Raw genomic sequence first — 17,894 nt, forward strand, 5'->3', positions numbered from 1 at the left:
AAAGTATCTGATCTTTATTCATAAAAAATAGTTGTATTAACATACAACACAATCTTAGACTAATCTCCTTCAAAAATAGTCCCCTTGAGCTACCGCACACTTCTCCCAAGGGTTCTGCCTAAGTTGGAATGCCTTTTTTGACATAGTGGGCAGCTGGTCTGTCGCATTCTGCATATCTTGCAGAAATGTCTGAAATCTGGTCTCTTTCAAGGGAATTCTTAACTAGTTGGGAAAGAACCAGAAGTACCACAGAGCCATGTCAGGAGAGTAGGGAGCCTGATGAAGCACAGGTGTGCTGTGTTTGCCCAGGAAGTGCTGTATCAAAGTTTACAAGTTGTTCACTTCATACTTGTAATTGTCAATGTCTAGGAGAGGTCTTCTCGTGGAAATATCTCGATATCTACGTTGATTCTAATTTGAAATCTCATGTTGAATTCCTCACAAAAAAACTCAGATTTTTCTTGTATAAGTTTTACCTAACTAAAACCCAGCGTCGAACAAAGTGCTATGTGAATGTAATGCAGAAAAGCGATCTCTCCTGGTCCGAAGTGCTGTGAAAGTGAATAAATGTCTTTTTGAAGAAAAAAATGAAGAACGGGTAGGTGCATTATAGTGATGGAGCTACAAATTGCCCGCTGCCTACAGGTTGGGCCATTTGCATCTCATAGCATCACAAAGGTGGCACAGAACCTCTTGGTAGTACTTCTTGGTGATGGTTGTGCCATGACATGTGTACTCATAAGATGAGCCATGCCACTGGAGTAAAAGACAACCAGCAGGAATTTGGCATTGCTAAGAACCTGCCTAGTGTTTTTTTTCTTTGCCTCGGGATCTTGGATACTTCCATTGTGATGACTGCATCTTGGTTTCTGGGTTATACCCATGAACTCAGGATTCATCGCCTGTGATCACTGTGTTTAAGAAGTTGGGATTAGTGTCCACAGTATCCAGTATGTCCTGTGCAATCTCCAAACAGAGTTGCTCCTGCTCTATCATTAGCAACTTTGGCACCAACTTCGCTGAGATTTTCCTGAAACCCATATCCTCAATCAAAACAGAATGAATGGATCCGATGCTAATTCTCACCTCGTCTGCAAGTTCTTTGATTGCAATTCAATGATCCTACATCACCAGGGCCTAACAGAACATGCTTTACTCCTTTATCTGAGTGATGCCTACTGCTTCATCTCTAAAGGCCTGTTGTTGCGGATCATTTCCACTTGGGAATCACCAAGCTTTACGCAAAATTTAATGCAGTAGAGTTTTTCAAGTTTTTCTGCCATTCTGTCAAAAATAAAAATCTGACAGCACTCACTTACACTTCCTCATTCATCTACAGTTTGCCGGTGAGTAACAACTTCCACAGAAAAGGAAAAAATTTAAGTATAAACATTATGATTGTCCCCTAGCGCCACAGGTTTATGTATGAAAAATTATGGTTGGATATTTCTCGAACAAACCTTGAATATAGGAATTGTACGTTTGGAAAATGTCAATTATAAAAATATTTGCAGTTTGATTTTTACTACATAAACCCAACATAAAATTATGGTAATTTAATATTGTTACTAGTGATTTTCGAATAGATTGAATATAGTAGATCTTTGTAGATATAACTTAGTCAATCCTGGTAAATACAAGAAAATTATCAAATTACTCTTTAATGCCATTTGGCTGCTAACAACTGCTGGGATGGATATATGACATCCGTAAATACAATAAAATTTAAGCAAGCCTTGCTTAATGGTACAAAAAAAAAAGAAATTCGGAACAATAAAGAAAAACTTATCAACTTCAAACATACTCATAGGCATCCCTCTAGGAGGTATAGGACCGAAGTGTGAAGGAGGATTATATGATCCTGCATGCGGAGGCGTCAATCTGTAATCAGCATCGTGAAAGCCCATCCTCTGGTGTTGGAACGGTGGAGGTGAGAAATCATCATACCGATGAGGTGGTTGACCAGGACGATGACCGAATGGCCTACCTTCATCTGACCTAAAATCATTACCATAACCTGAACCGGAATGTGACACATTGGCATCATAGTCAGATGGCAGCATCGACCGAGGTGGTGGTGGTGATGATGAGGGTCCCATAGAAGGTAGCTGATCTTTCTTTTCTGAAAGCAACAGAAAATAATTTTCAAAAGCATGTATTTAGAAAATGCATATACAGTGGAACCTCTCGACAATGGACACCCTCATGGCCAAACATTTGAACACTAATAGGGGAAAAAAAGTGTCCATAAATGGATATTAAAATACAATGAACCCTGTTGACGTAGTTAAAAAAATGTCCATTAATGGGAGGTGTCTGCTAATAGAGAGTGTCCATTATGGGAGGTTAAACTGTATGCATTTTCAAGCATTCCAACACCCATCACCACTGTACAGGACCGCAACTAGTGGAGGACAATGGGCGGGGTCTGGTGCCTCAGGTACTGAACCACAATGGGCACCATTTTTCATTCAAAATTATGAGTTGGAAGTGCCAAAATTAATACTTGCCTCTGGTGATAGAGTAAATTTTTGTTCCCAGTTGCAGTTCTGTCACTATACAGTAAAATAATAAAAATAAGCATCACGAGGGTATTCTAATTTTTGAAAAGTTGATGTTAATACAGCGGAGATACCTTTATCACATAATGAGGGGGGGGGGGACTTTTTACAAATTATCTATAAAAGTGTATACACACCAGATGAATGAGACTGACTCTCTGAAGATGACTGACTGTCAGCATTATGAGAAATATTGTTGTCTTTTGCTGGAGATGTATCTTCATCATCATCCTGCTTCTGATGGATCTCATCAGACTTCTGTGATGTGAAGACATCTTGTTCGGGTTCATCTCGTCGCTTTGCTACATCGGGTTGAATGTGGTTCTGTTCAGATGCGTATCCCGCCCCTGTCTGAGACACCTGCGTTTGCTGTGCCTCTAACTGTGATGACTGTGCCTGTTGTGGTTGTTGAGGTAATTGCGGAGGAGGATGTTGGAGTTGTTGTGGATCAACAGAGAGTGCTGCTGCTGTTGCTGGTTGTGCCAATTGCTGTTGTGGAAGAAGATGAGAGTGTTGCGGCACGACTGAGTATGGAATAGCAGCAGTTTGGTGAATAGTCATTGCCGGATTTTGTGTTGACTGGTATGCATAAGGCATATGCTATAAAATATGTGAAATATTAAAAAAAAGTCAAAACAAGAAAACCAATATGAAATTGTCAAAAAAAAACCAATACATGCAAATTTTCACAGCCAGAATCATTCAGACAACCCTATGACTAGTTATGAGTTAGATCAGGAATTCTCAAACTTTTTCCGGCCATGGTGCCCCTTTCCCTACTAAATGCTTATCCGCGGCTCCCCAGAGCAGTTTAACAAAGAACCTCTTCGAAAAACCATGGCCAGGGACTCTGTGCCCCTGGCCAAGGATGGAGGCATACCAGGGAGAGCAGTACATAGTTTGAGAACTCCTGAGTTGGGTTATATGAGAAAATTACTTGTACTACCTGATAACGCATTTGATTGGTCAAATGAGCTACAAAATCTGAGTGTTGCTTTTGTAGCATAGCATACTGGTTCTGAACAGTAGCAGTAATTGGAGTTATGATGCCAGAAAACTCTGTTATCAATCCTGCCTAAGATCATAAAAAGAAAAAAAAAAGAGTTAACTAATAAATAATTAGCCTGCATTGTGAATATAACAAACATGCATAATCATGGGGAAGGGAATATATTGTCGAACCCAGTACCCTTTTACAAAGAATTTCTAGGGGCAGAAATTTTATTCACAGTATCTGATCTAATAAGAAAACATCTTATGGGATAAGACTAAAAATCTCACTCTAAGTGGAGTTGAACTATAAAAATTTAAATTTAAGCAAAGACACATATTTATTACTGTTCATGGCACTGCAGTAAATTTATATATGCCTGTTTCATATTCTTGTTCTTCTCTCTCGCACATTCACAGAAGCTGGCTGCCTTAACATGTTGATGATACTTTAATCCTTATTTTTTTTGTTAAGTTTGAGTATTTTTGTAATGAGGAGACTTCTCCATGTGAAGAGGCTAGAATGTGTTCTCTCTCCCCTCATTCACAAACATTACCCCACTTAACGTCATATATAATCAGTCAGTACTAATAACTGTGATCCAAATTTGGATTCTATTTTGCAATGGCCTTCCTATAGTGAAGGCAAATGTATGACAAAAAAACCCTTTCCTTCAGTTCTTGATTAGCTTCTTTCATTTGACAAGATTCAAATTTCTTTTCCCGCGAGACTTTCTCAAGGGATCTATGAAACATTTGTACATTCAAAAAAAATATATTGTACTTCGCGATATGAATTAGACAGCTCCACAGTTCCATTCTAATGTCATTTACTATACTTCCAATTGGACCAAACAGGATGTATGGTCACCATACTTGCAAACAGGACTTTTTTTGGATAAGGTTATCATTCTGTTATTGTTGTCTGAAACCCGACTCCCTATGTGATCATATTAAGGGATGTGGTCTGTATTACTCAATGATAATATTCACTTTGTAGTCATGTGGCATAAAAGGGAAACAGAAAAATGTGTACCTGGTAAGATGCTAGAGAGTTCACAGGATTCTGCAGTTTCTGAAACAATGCAAAAATTTAATATATAAACATTTAAATATCTACTGAATTTTTTTTCAAAAGTTATAAAGTTCATTTATAAATTGCACTGCTGTTTAAATATTTTTCAAAAATATATATATGCAGCTAGTTGTTTGCATGCAAATAGATTGTTTTCTAATATTCTTTGAAAATTCAAGAAATATGAAAAATATTGATACATTATGGCACATACATATTTTACAAACCTAGTTTTTATCATATTTCAATCTCTTAGAACAGATAATACAGTAGATACTTCTATTGAAACCATGGATAATGTTATCATTCAGGTAGTGTTATCCACTGTGGCCCATGTCTACTGATATGAACCAGCTTATATCCCCTAGGGGGACAGAGCAGGGTCACGGTTGGTCTGAAGAGTAGTGTTATTATGAAAAAATTTGTTTGTAGTTATTGGGAATTTGAACTATGTTATCAACATTTTTTCTTTCATCTAAAATTTTTTAAATATATTTTGAATTTGAAGCTAAGGTAGAACCACTTATTTTTTTCCTCATAAGTTATCATTATCAACTTGCAGGACTAAGTAGAAAGTCAAGTGTTTCCTCTTCCCTCATTTACAAATATTTCCGTATATATATATAGCTGGTTCACAATACCCTATTCAGGCAGTAGTAGCTGCTATTAACCCATGTAGGCATTCAGGTACTTTTTCAATGGCTTACATATGGTGGAGACAAATGTAATGTGAAAAAATCATTTTCCCTCTCTTCCTTCAGTTTCACTCTTACTTAGCCGAAAGATGCAGGGGATCTATGGGATGTACCATACATATAAAATGCATCACAATTCATGAAACACATTGAAAAATGTCAAACTTCTTATTAATAAATGCAGCAAAAATGTCAAACTTCTTATTAATAAATGCAGCAAAAATGTCAAACTTCTTATTAATAAATGCAGCAAAAATGTCAAACTTCTTATTAATAAATGCAGCAAAAATGTCAAACTTCTTATTAATAAATGCAGCAAAAATGTCAAACTTCTTATTAATAAATGCAGCAAAAATGTCAAACTTCTTATTAATAAATGCAGCAAAAATGTCCTGCTTCACAACAATATTAAAAAACGAAATAGCGTGATTGAACATTTCGCAACCACTTATGTGGAAAGAAAATCTAAGATGTCCTGTTCGATTAAATGAGATGTATGGTCACGTATTCACTTTGCATTTTTTTAAATATAGCTATCAATAGTTATTTTTATCAGAATCCCGATTGATCACACTGAGCACGTGTACACTATATTTTAAACAACTTACTTCGAGAATTTCTTGAGAAAAGTACTTGTTTGTTTCCCATAAGTTATAAACCTAGAGAATGGATGAATACGAATAAGAGTTTTAAGAGAGAAAATGCAGAGCTATTGTTATGTTTATTATATTAGAGGGGAAAACAAATTCATTCGATCCATTAAAAAACATACCTTGTTTAATTTTTGCCTTTGCTCAACATCAGCACTTATACTCGTAGAGCAAAATATGGGCACAACAACTTTGTTCAGTGTCTTTTTCAAGTCTTCTGCATGTTTGCGGGCACTAAAAATTTAATATGAACTTTTCATAATTTCCAAAACATAATGAGCATTAGGGAAGCAAATCTGACCCAAGATACAAAAAGGACAATAATATTGACGCTAAAAGATGTATTTGAGCTATTTTTAACTTTTAAAAAATCGGAGTTCAAATAAGATGATGTACATTATTTATCATTTGTGTGCAATTTATTTACTATATATATATATAAATTAGCGGTACCTCAACTTGCTAAAATTCAAGTTAAAAAAGAAAAAAATCTTTAAAAAACTGCAGTTTGCGAGTAAATATTCGACTGAGAAACAAAACATACAGGGAAAATCTAATTTGATTCACTAAAGCCAACAAACTCTAAACAAGTCAAAGCAGACAGCATTGTTCGACTATACTATGTACAGTGTGTAGAGTCTCAAATATCCAGCTAGCAGCTATTCAGCCTCCGTACTATACAGTCAGCCTAGTCTTTTGGCACCATGATGTCGCCAAAACATCGGAACTGTCGCCAGTTACCAATTTGGCAAAATTTAAATATGAATGCATTGCCTGTGAACTATTATGCCAAAAAACGTGCTTGGATGGACCAAACAACTTTTTCAGAACCACAATTTCAGGTTCCACAAAGTAATTAAAAATATAAATTATATATATAAAATTTTCTATTCTAAATTTTTAGACATACAAAGAGTCTAGAGTAGATAAAATGAACCATAAAATTATATATTATCTAAAATACTGTGATTACCTGTGTTCAATTTGTTAAGCAAAATAGAGCTATTTATTCTAAATACATGTGATAGAGCATCAGGGTTAAGTTTTTGACCTTGGAAATTAATTAGCTCGGTATTAGTCAAAAACTTATTGTCAATGTTGTGAAAGTTTTTTTAACCTGATGGATATTTTAAATAAACAGAATACTTACTTTTATGTAAGTTAACATGTTTTCATATTTTGAATTGTAACCACTGAGAAAAATTACCTGTTTTGATATTTTAAATTTTCTGATCTGTCCAAAATTTCATTACAAATAATTTTTTTTGTGCAGCATCTGTTAATACACCAAACTTATTTATTCTCACCTAAAAATTTCATGGAAGGGTATATAAATCCAGATTTTTAAACAGTATTTCCAATTAAAGCGGAGATGGCGAAGCATTGTTTTGTACATTTAGATACAGCTTCAATTGTAAAACCATTGCATAGTAAATATACCGTGCTATATCATAGTCAAACTTAGACATTACTTTTGCACTAAGAATAAGTTATAGGAGTGTCATGCGCATTGTATTACAAACCAGCACTGCCAAATTGAAGGACATTTTAATCCTACAATTTAGTGTTTTGATTTCTAGATATATTCTAATGTTATACGCACACAATATGGGTACTATAATACTCTATACAAACATGAAGAACAGGATCAGGAAGAAAAGAAAATGGAGCAGAACTTTGCAAGTAGCACCTGTGCTGAAAGATAAAGTCTAAGGTTATAAGATGTATGAAAAAAGGTTAAATGCCCAGGTGAAGACCAGATTTCAATAGACCTTATTAAAGAAGCAGGAGAAGAATTTGCCAGTATGTTAGCTACTTTGTTCACAAACTGTCTCACAAAATCAAATGTGGCTGAAGATTGGAATAAAACAATGATGGTTCTTCTTTACAAAAAGGATTTAGCACTGAAGGAATATCAGAGAAGCTCAACCCATGTAAGGTACCACAAATTTAATGTAGTTAAAAATTTACTCACCAATGATGGAGTACATCATTTATCAAGTATACAAGGTGTAGCTTGGCTTCAAATGTTGTACCTGGAGCTGTTATTCTATAGACAAATGTCAAAAGGAAAAAATAAATAAATAAAAGATGACATCAGCATGTAAATATACTTGGAAAAAATTGTTATATTCGAAAAAATTTTGATCATTTTATCAGCTTCTTGTAAACCATCTATTTTTGTTTTTTTTCAAAAAAAAAAAAAAGATTATTCATCAGATTATTTTTAGAAATATCTATTATAATTAATTCTTTCTCAAAAAGAAAAAAAAGGCTGCAGATAATACACACTAGTCCATAATATAATCTGCACTGAGATGTTCCTTTAATCATAAAAATAGGCATCTTCTCCCAATAAGAGAGCGGGTGAAGAAACAAGTTGTGATACCAACAGCTATATCACTCCAGGACCCACTGAATATTGGTGTTGACTCTTTGCATTTGTTGACAATTATCACTAATCTTTACAATCATAAGGATAAATATGTACATTTTCTTGGGGGATAGTCTTTCCTCTTCAATATTCCTTTTGTACCAGTATAGCAAGCACGTTCAGAAATACAATATACAATGCCTGACAAAAATAAATTCTGCATCCATTGAAGATGTCTGCCACACATGCGAATTAAATGCTGATTATGAAAAAAAATTTCAACAGCCTGACAGTCAAATAATTTAATGTTCCTTAAAATGATGGCTACAAAAGCCTTGTGTTTCTTAAAGGTATATCCAGAGAAATAAGCATGACATCATATTATAAAAGCATACCAACATAGGATGATCAGCTCTATTTTGAAGATTAAAATTCAAGAGGAAAAACTTGTCTTGTGAATACAATAAATACAAAACACATGTGTGGAACTCATTTTTACATTGTGCAATAACACGAATTCTAAGCATAATGCACTGAGCATTTAATTAAAATATTCAAAAGCAAACATACTTTCGCAGGATATGCTGAGTTACGAATTCGCATGCTTTCCCTGAACCTGCATGTGCAAAAATCCATCCTTTTCCACCCTGGAAAATGAACAAAAGAGTTAATTGAATTGAAATGTATTCTCCCAAGAATGAAAGTTTTAACCTCTTCCTCTAATAAGGGTTAGATATCTCACATCAGAGTAACAGGAAAAAATACTTTAGAGCTATGTCTGTTCTTTCCTTCTCATCACTGCGATATTTTGTGGGCAAATCTATGAACAGAATTCATTTTTTATTTGTTTCCCCTCATTTCAGCATCATTTATTATTCTATTTACTTCTGGTAGAATTATTCCATCCAAAAATTGATGGATTGTGATTGGCAGCTATGATCACGTAAAATGTAGTTCCGCTCATTATTTCTGCTTTTTAATTACACTGTATTAATTTCTACCAGTAAACTTAAAACATTGTGTCTAGAAATCTGTGATCAGGGATATCAAGAAACTCATATCCAGAAATGTTGACATAAGTCGTCGCTGTTCATCAGTGCACTAGAGGTAAGAACTTTTAGTTGCTTCATTTGCACATGAAGTAGTTTGTACAGTGAATATTTTACTTTCTATTAAGAGTATGCATTGGTATAAGAAAATGGAGCTGCCAGACATAAACCTTGTGGAACAGCTTTATGGAATAGCTGAGGGCAATGGATGAGCCACTCAACGAATTCATTTGAGAACTATGTCTATACGTACATAATGTAATAAGCAAACAAGACACCATTTGTTTGCTTTTATGCATGAAAATTTATAGGGGCATTTAGGCCGATTGCAGATGAGGGAGATTATTCCCACACGTGAAAATCTCAGCATATATCTTACATGCAATCATCACATAAGTGCTGCTTTTTTGAGCAAGAGAACTGGTTTCATAATAGAAAAAACTTCCCATCTATGAAGTGTTACATGATTTTTGTAATCTGAGATTAGCTATATCTTCATCTCCCCAAAGCGTGAATGAAAATGATGGTCTTTAGATGTATTAAAATTAGTTGCATGTAAAGGCCCTTGCCAAATTATTAAATTGCTGGGGTGGTATTGACGATATCATCAATAGTAACCTGTAAAAGGATCAAATTTGACAAAAATGTTCTTAAGATAAAATATCTTTGTTGTAGTTATATCTTGTAGAGAGAGTTTGAATGTATTTATTAAAATGTTCATTGACTGAGCACATAAATCCATATCCCTGAATTCATTGGAAAATGTATGACTGTACTTACGATATGGAAACTTACTGATATGGAATCCTTTGTACAGCTGTCAATTATAGGTTGCAAGACACTGTCAAGCTCAGTGATATTAATATTGCATTCTTTAGAGAGATTGGCCACTTTTTCATCAAATGCCTTCCGTATAGCTTCGTCAATCTGTACCTGATGTTACAAAACAAGGGAAAAATGGATAAGAGAGCATAGTTAAGGATATTTTTATATTATTAGCACCCAATCCTGGCCTCCCACTAGAAAATTAACCTCAAGATAAAAGCGTACCAACAGCATGAAGTGTTCACCTTCCCAAGTACGAACGTATTCATGGCATTAATTTAGTAATAACACCAAGAAAACTTTAGGTACCAATACAATTTTTTTTAATTGTCATGGTGATCATGGTGAAAGTCAAAGTTTCTCAGGCCCCTATATTACAGTAAAATACATTTATTGCCTTGGCTACTATCACACCGGAACACAGCAAAAAGTATCATTAAAAAAAAAAAGACCATTGAAAGCAAATAGTCTCTATGACCGACATGTAATACAACAATAGATAGTGATGCATTCATTATCAAAATTCTTTTCCAAGAAAGACCAACCTGTTGTTGCTGCATCAGAAGAGTATGCTGTGCTGCCAAGTTCTGCTCGCTTTGGCGTATCTGTTCGTTCATCTCTGGTGTGAGAGTAGGTTGAGAAAGTGGTTGCTGCTGCTGTTGTTGCTGCTGCTGCTGCTGCTGCCACGGAGCCGACTGGATCGACTGCTGATTCACAACATGCTGCACAATGGCCTGTTGATCCACTGTTCGCTGCTTCTGTTTGAGAACTGGCAAAAATAGGAATTAATCAACAAAATGCTGAAACTAATTTTGTGGTTGATTTTGTCAACATTTGACTAAAGAAAACATTTGCTAAGACAAAAGAAAAAATTTTGTGAATTCAAAATTATCTATAGAATTGAGTGGACAAGCACATGAATCTCCTTCAGAACTTAATACAGTAAAGCCAAGTCCTGATAACCTTACCCAGTTGACAGAATTCCGATCAATTCAAGCTGGCTCAGAAGGTTTTTTTTCTGCCACCACAAGAGCAATTCTCAGAATTTTGAGCAAAATCTTCAACACCTCTTATATAAAGGGTTTTGTGTTTACTGGATGCAATTCCTCGAATTGCCTGAACCCCCTTTTTTTGTTGGCTATATCCCTTTGGGCTACATCACTTGGCAACAGAGAGGGTAATCATATCCTTGTATGATGAAAGTGTGCAATTATACTCTGAAACAGGGGAGGCCAACACCCGGCACACATGCTACAAATGGTATGCCATGGTATAAGGAGTGGGACACAAAAAGCTTTCTTCAAAAATTAAAAACATTCAATTAAACTCTTTCAATCACAGAAATTAACTCAAATTTTTGAATGACCTTTATTTATTTTTTTATAATAGTATTGCAGGCCTCTCTCTTAGCACCCACAGCATTCCCGGTTCTGACACCACTGTTACCAGACAATTTTTATTCAACGTATTTTTGTTTCATTTTTCATCATGAAAACACTCAACCAGAGGCACATATGCAAATATGTACGCGATTTGAAGGTATCAACATGAGGGAAAATGCATTACAAATTATTGGGAGTGAGGCTGACACCCCCTTCCCCCAACAAAGTACTTTGAGCTCTAGGTTCCAGTGCCTATGCCCAACATGGTTATATAAGATGAACTGTTATCAATGCACACACAATTTGCATTACAGCTATCAAATTTTCAATTAAAAATTATACAAAAGAAATTATTTTTAAAGTTAACAAAATGAGAATTTTTTCAAAGAAATATTATTGCTGGGGGAGGGGGGGATGTCATATCTTATAAAAACAGAGCACATGGTCTTCACGTTACAATATCAGGAATGGCACACACAAATGACCAAAAATAGTCTCAATAGTGGCATAGATTAGAAAAGGTTGACTACCCCAGTTTTAAAACTTGTGACTTTGGGACAATATTTTTGTGCGTGGAAAAAGTATGGTAAAATGTGTTTCTATTTTTGTCAGGTTCTGATTTGTTTTTGTTAAAAATATCATTTAGTATCTTCTTCTATTCAGTCTAGAATGAAAAAGTCAGCTTGTTAAGAGTTTTCAGTAATCTGAGTCAATTATGGATACAAATTAACTCAGATTATTACTAGCCTCTACTGCAACAAAGGTCAACAGGATTCTAGAGGTATGCAAAGCATCAAATGATTGGTACTAAACCACACATGTTGGAAGCAAAAATTAAAACTTATTTAATATCACACATACATATTTTTTAGAGATGGGACAAATATTCGGCTGCTATTTGGTATTCATCCCTTTTGCTGAATATTCATTTCGGCTGAATATCTGTGGAAATCTAATGTTTAGTTTCAACAAATAAATTTTTAAAAATTCTATTAATTGAAATTTTTTGCATAAATTAACAATTTACTGATTATATTTTATTATGAGGTACATTCTTAACCCTCTCTGTGCAAGAGGTTATGCCAGGCAGGGTGAATTTCCAGGATAAGTATAACATGAAACTGAAAATAGAATCCTACTGCAATAAAAGATAAAAGTTAACATTAATTACGCAAATTCACTAACCGAAAGATATATCTATACAAGCAACATATTGCGCTACTGAAAGGAACAAAGAACATCTGAAGAGGAAGAATAAGTTGTAAATTTTATGATGCATTAATACTTGAGAGTAAACAATAGTTGACATTTTCTTAATTAGATGTAAAATTGTAACAAGTGTTGAAAAAAGAATTGATTCTGTAAGTACAGTGATACCTTGACTTAAATTTTCTGACTAACAAAGATTTTTTCATGATTCTTCTCTGCTTCAACTAACGAATACAGATTCAGCTAATGAACATTTTTGATGATATGAATCCACACACACACACACTAACAAAAACATAAAATAGTTGTGTCATGAGCTGAAGTTCTGCACAAATCATCATCAGAATTACTGTCACAAGGGCCCTATTAACTCTAATCCACCTCAGATTTTTCTTTCAGATGTACTCACACTTCTTTCTGAAATTCTTTGATCAATTTCATGTAAAATTAAAGATTCAGGCAAAATAGAAAATGCATTGACAAAAAAAGGTAGCCTATGTTTTCAGAGTATGCGTTCTTTCAGTAAAAGACTCTTAGCATCAAACTCAACAGTGGGGGGGGGGGGGGGGAGGGGAGATTATCTTCTCCATCTGCATGTATCAGGCACAGGAGCTGACCATATCACAAATGGATGAGGGGCACCTAAGAACTAGATTGGGTTGTGTCAGCACGAGCTTTAGTAGACTAAAGCTGGTATTGTCTATGTACATGTTGGAAAATAAAAAGATCTTCAGCATCTCTCATCTTCCTGTATATTCTTATTTATCTAATTTTGAAGCTGTTCATATAAATCCTTCAATCAATTTTTGTCTTTTTTATAGCATTCCTTGGTGTTTTAAAAACTTATCTTCAAATTTTGGGCAGAAGCTGGAACGAACCAAATTATTTCCCATAGAAATTTATGGGAAATCACGTTTCAGCTAACGAATGTGATTCCAGAATGAATCATCTTCATTAGCTGAGTACCACTGTAATATTAAAATGCAATATATTATTGTTAAAGTTGATTGTCAGTATCGTGGCAATAAAAATCTTTCAGTTACTAGTTTTTTAATATTTATTTAAATAATAAACTGCATAATTGAAATTCAATACCAATCATTTGAAATTACCAATAATTTTATTTTCAATTAAAAACAGCAATTTTATTTATAATTGTGATGAATTTTAATAAAATTGATACTTGGCCAAGACATTAGGCGAATATTCAGTATTCGGATATTTGGCCAAATCACTATTCGTCCCATTCCTAATATTTTTCACAAACTACGCTGATGCTTACATAAAGTTCACAAAAAAAATACTCTGACAGGGTTTCTCCCCCATACTGCTGTGCAGACTCCCACGTGATGCTTATCCTAAGTAACTATGGTAATATTGAAAACAACAGAAAAATAATAGTGGATCAGTTTCGAAGATGTCATCCACAAATTTCTTGGAAGAACAATCACTTGATATGACAAACAATTAAAAATTCATAACAAAGAAACAATCAATAACTAACAATTCAATTAGTGTCAGTTTCCACTTACTTGCTTGTTCAGAAGTCACTCTATATTGATAATAGTTGTAAAATTCCCCGCCAAACAGAAATGAAAATTTTGGATTATCCCGCTGCTTCTGTTTTGTCATCTGTTCGAATTCCGGACCGTTTCGTGCAACAAACTGTGCCAGTTTGTCTATGATATTCTTAAGTTCTAACTCTAGAAAGAAAAGAAGAGAATAGAAAATTTTTCTTCAATCAATATTTAAAAACGAACATATCATGCCTGAAAAGTACACTGATGGTGAACAAAAACAACAATAATTCTTGATAATCTAACATGGTTTCTGGGAGGTTGGGTTTCTTTCAGGACTTTAAAAAAAAATGAAAAAATGAAATGAAAACAACAGTGGTGCCTTGCAATTTGACACAAATGCAACATTGATTTACAGTTGATGTCTATCCAGCAATTACATGCATGCATATAATCTCACTCCGCAATGACTTTGTCCTGGAGAAATCAGAAGCAGAAAATAAATAATATCATCTAGCACAGTGGTGTGCAAACTTTTTGAAGCGTTTTGGCCAAAAAATTTAATCGCTGAACCCTACATAAGATGACCATATGTCTTGGTTTTCCAAGACAATCTGATTTTTTGCTAGTAAATGTACCGTCTTGAAAGCACTTTTCAGAAAGCTTGTTTCAATTTTAATTAGATGATATTGACTTCCAAAGATATTCAATTTTTTTTAAATAAATATTTACTTTGTTTATTGATGTACTTAGTGTCCCTTATGCAAGGTGGAAGTGTAGTGAGGTGCATGGTTCTTGATTTTCATATACAGGGTGATTTAACTCTATAATGCCCAAATCAGCCGAAGTCGGCCGAGTAGGTTAATGCCCGTAACCGCCTCAAGTTGGCCCAGTTAGGGGGTTTGGGTATGTTTTGTCACCAACGGGAAAGAAGCTGAAAGCTCTTGTCAGAGGTGGGAACGGAAAAGACAACTGCAACGCCCTATCAATGGGATTTTAAAAGCTGATGTACTAGAATGCTCTAGACTCTCTCACACAATAGACCTGTATGGATCACACCTCCTTGCACTCACACTTATGTATACCAGTCTTTTCATTTATACAAAGATAAGGGTACTCAATGCCTTTTACAAAGAGATAATACTGTGAGGAAAGGGGTATGTTTTCAGTATAGACAAATTATCTCTCAAAAATCTATTGAAATGAAAGGGTGAACGTCAATGCAAAGGGTAGCATGAATAGAAACTCATGGAGAAAGGGTCGGGGAGAGGGAAAGTGGCCGAAATTTGGACGAGTCCACTTCGAACACAAAAAACTTACGTATTTTGTATAGGTATTTTCACGAACCTACCACGTTTTCTATCTGGACATTAAAGAGTTAAAAATAATCATCCGATTTCAAAATGATTCTGCACTTGAAATCGACCGTTAACAAAAAAGTTTTCATGAAACGTAGACACCTTTTCCACTGCATATTTACATATCACTTATCATTATGCGTTTTTAATTTTTAAGAAATATACAACTTTGAAATTGGGTGATTCTCCCTAAATCTCTCAGCAAAATTACTAACTTGATATCGTCCCCCGACTGACAGAAGCATGTATGTACAATTGTTTTTTTTTTATCAGCTGTTTGGATACCTTGTTTTGCAATGTAAGTTGTGTCTTAAATGCGAATGTACATCCCTATTGAAACACACGTTACTAAATATTTTAGGGAAAATAACTTCCATGGAGTAACATTCAAACGTCATTTCCCAAGTTCTTTATTGCAAGGACATTGCACATTCGATTCTTGCATGATGGATCCAATATACTATTGATTATTGTACAAGAATTTGATAGAATTAATGTTTTGCTTCAGATAATGTCTCAAAGTCATTGAAATACGCAACTCTGCTCATTTAATCAGCAGAGATATCTATGGTTGATAGATATATTCCTTCAAATTTATTCACAGAAAATAGCTATTTACATAGTTATTCACAAGCAGCGATCTTGATAAAACATGCTAACAGAGAGAAAACTACGAATAAGATTCTCACATCTAGGACAAAGTCCAACAACTAATGACCTCTCTATTTCCATGACATCGTTTTATTGACACCGTAAATTTTCGAGAAAAAGGTTTGAGATTTCTATTTCATAGTTCTACTTTGGTGGCGCTTCAGTCTGGCGAAGGAAACCCTCCAGAACGTTCTAGACTAATTGCAAGATATCTGTTCTTTCCTCATGGTTTTTTTTAACTAAAGGGGTTTTCATAAAATTGAGCTAAACATAATTTTCATAACAGTATGATACATGGTTCAGCTAAATAAAGGCATTCTTTAGTTTTGACATATTTTTAAATAAAAATGTTCTTATTTGGAAGTTCTTATTTTGGAGAATCTCTTGCGATCCCCTTAGTTCTTTGACACCCCCAAAGCAGAATGTTTTGCATTGTTCTGCAATGAACTCTCATCCGACTGACTGGAAATGTTCTTCAGTAAAAATTCCCTCAATAATGTTTTCTACACTTTCCTTAAAGTTCTTTCAAATTGTTCCACAGTAGCATTGATTGTTCTGTGACCTACATCATAGATTCCGGCATATTCTGCTTTGTGGATTCACGCACCCCCCCCCCCCCAGTTTGTGCACCACTGATCTAACGCATGAAAACTATTTGAAGCATGACATTGCAATATTGTTCAAATTGTTCTTTGTGCACCCCACCTCTTTGAGGCATTTCCCACATGGAACACTGAATTTGATAGTTTGTAAGGCTTTCACTGCCATCATTTGCAAAATTACAGTGTCTCGGGTTGTAAGGAATACATAAATAAGAACTTTCGTACAAAGTTTTGTATCTTCCTCCATTTTGCAGGCAGGGCTGTAGCATGTGTTCTCAGGGCCCTGGGGCAGACATTTTCTGGGGGAGGCCCTTAAAAGGGAAAGCATTATGCAAAATAAATGTCTATTATTTGTGAGGCCTCTTCATTCGGCTCGGGGCCCCTCAATTACGGCCCTGTTTGCAGGCCTGCCAACCTTCAGAAGGTAAAAATCCTGTAAGTTCCTTACGAAAATCTGGCAAATATACTTTGTCCACCAGATTTTTTTTTTTTTTAGCCGAATCTCCCCGTTAAAAAGTCTCGCCACAGAGAGCAACAGTCCTACAACGATAAATCATTCAATCATAACACTTCACTCACAGTTAGAAAAACTGGTGGCAGATGGCAGCACTACACATAACAAGCATTACAGAGAAAAGAAAAACTTCACGTCCGGTTTCACTACACGTACACTCCCGCATGTACCGATTCGTTGGGGGTTCGGTGGGGGGGGGGTGTGCATGTGTGGTGTAGCAGTAGTAGGTAGGGCCTCCAAAAAATGGCTCGGGGATCCATGATGTTCTTAAAGCAGCCACCTCGTTGGGCAATTTGCCTGTTGTGGCGTTGTATTTGTAATAAGAACCAATTTGAAAAGCAATACATACGGTGACTATAATTACCAACATTGTGGGACATTCAGATATTTTGTCCCTTTTTTTTCAACGAGTCCTGGAATTTCTGATTTTTACTGGTCATTT

The 17,894-nt window shown here is 35.1% G+C and overlaps 1 protein-coding gene across 2 annotated transcripts in view; it reads right to left on the reverse strand.

Annotated features, from left to right (window-relative positions):
* Positions 1 to 17,894, reverse strand: part of scaf6 (SR-related CTD associated factor 6) — a 38,851-nt gene that overhangs the window by 15,672 nt on the left and 5,285 nt on the right. Inside the window, exons 2-12 of one of the 2 annotated variants that reach the window (XM_089240125.1) lie at positions 14,343 to 14,513; positions 10,765 to 10,988; positions 10,190 to 10,327; positions 8,916 to 8,992; positions 7,947 to 8,021; positions 6,094 to 6,205; positions 5,930 to 5,980; positions 4,588 to 4,626; positions 3,508 to 3,636; positions 2,699 to 3,161; positions 1,805 to 2,122 (exon numbers count right to left, since the gene is read on the reverse strand). In XM_089240125.1, coding sequence (XP_089096251.1) covers positions 1,805 to 2,122; positions 2,699 to 3,161; positions 3,508 to 3,636; positions 4,588 to 4,626; positions 5,930 to 5,980; positions 6,094 to 6,205; positions 7,947 to 8,021; positions 8,916 to 8,992; positions 10,190 to 10,327; positions 10,765 to 10,988; positions 14,343 to 14,513 — 1,797 coding nt within the window. Of the gene's footprint in view, positions 1 to 1,804; positions 2,123 to 2,698; positions 3,162 to 3,507; positions 3,637 to 4,587; positions 4,627 to 5,929; positions 5,981 to 6,093; positions 6,206 to 7,946; positions 8,022 to 8,915; positions 8,993 to 10,174; positions 10,328 to 10,764; positions 10,989 to 14,342; positions 14,514 to 17,894 lie in introns of both variants that reach the window. The other variant, XM_089240124.1, reaches the window with a different exon arrangement.

The sequence above is a fragment of the Pholcus phalangioides genome, unplaced genomic scaffold (assembly GCF_987345545.1).
Source record: "Pholcus phalangioides strain wild (caught in Gottingen) unplaced genomic scaffold, Ppha-v1.0 ptg000012l_1, whole genome shotgun sequence".
Lineage (NCBI taxonomy): Eukaryota > Metazoa > Arthropoda > Arachnida > Araneae > Pholcidae > Pholcus > Pholcus phalangioides.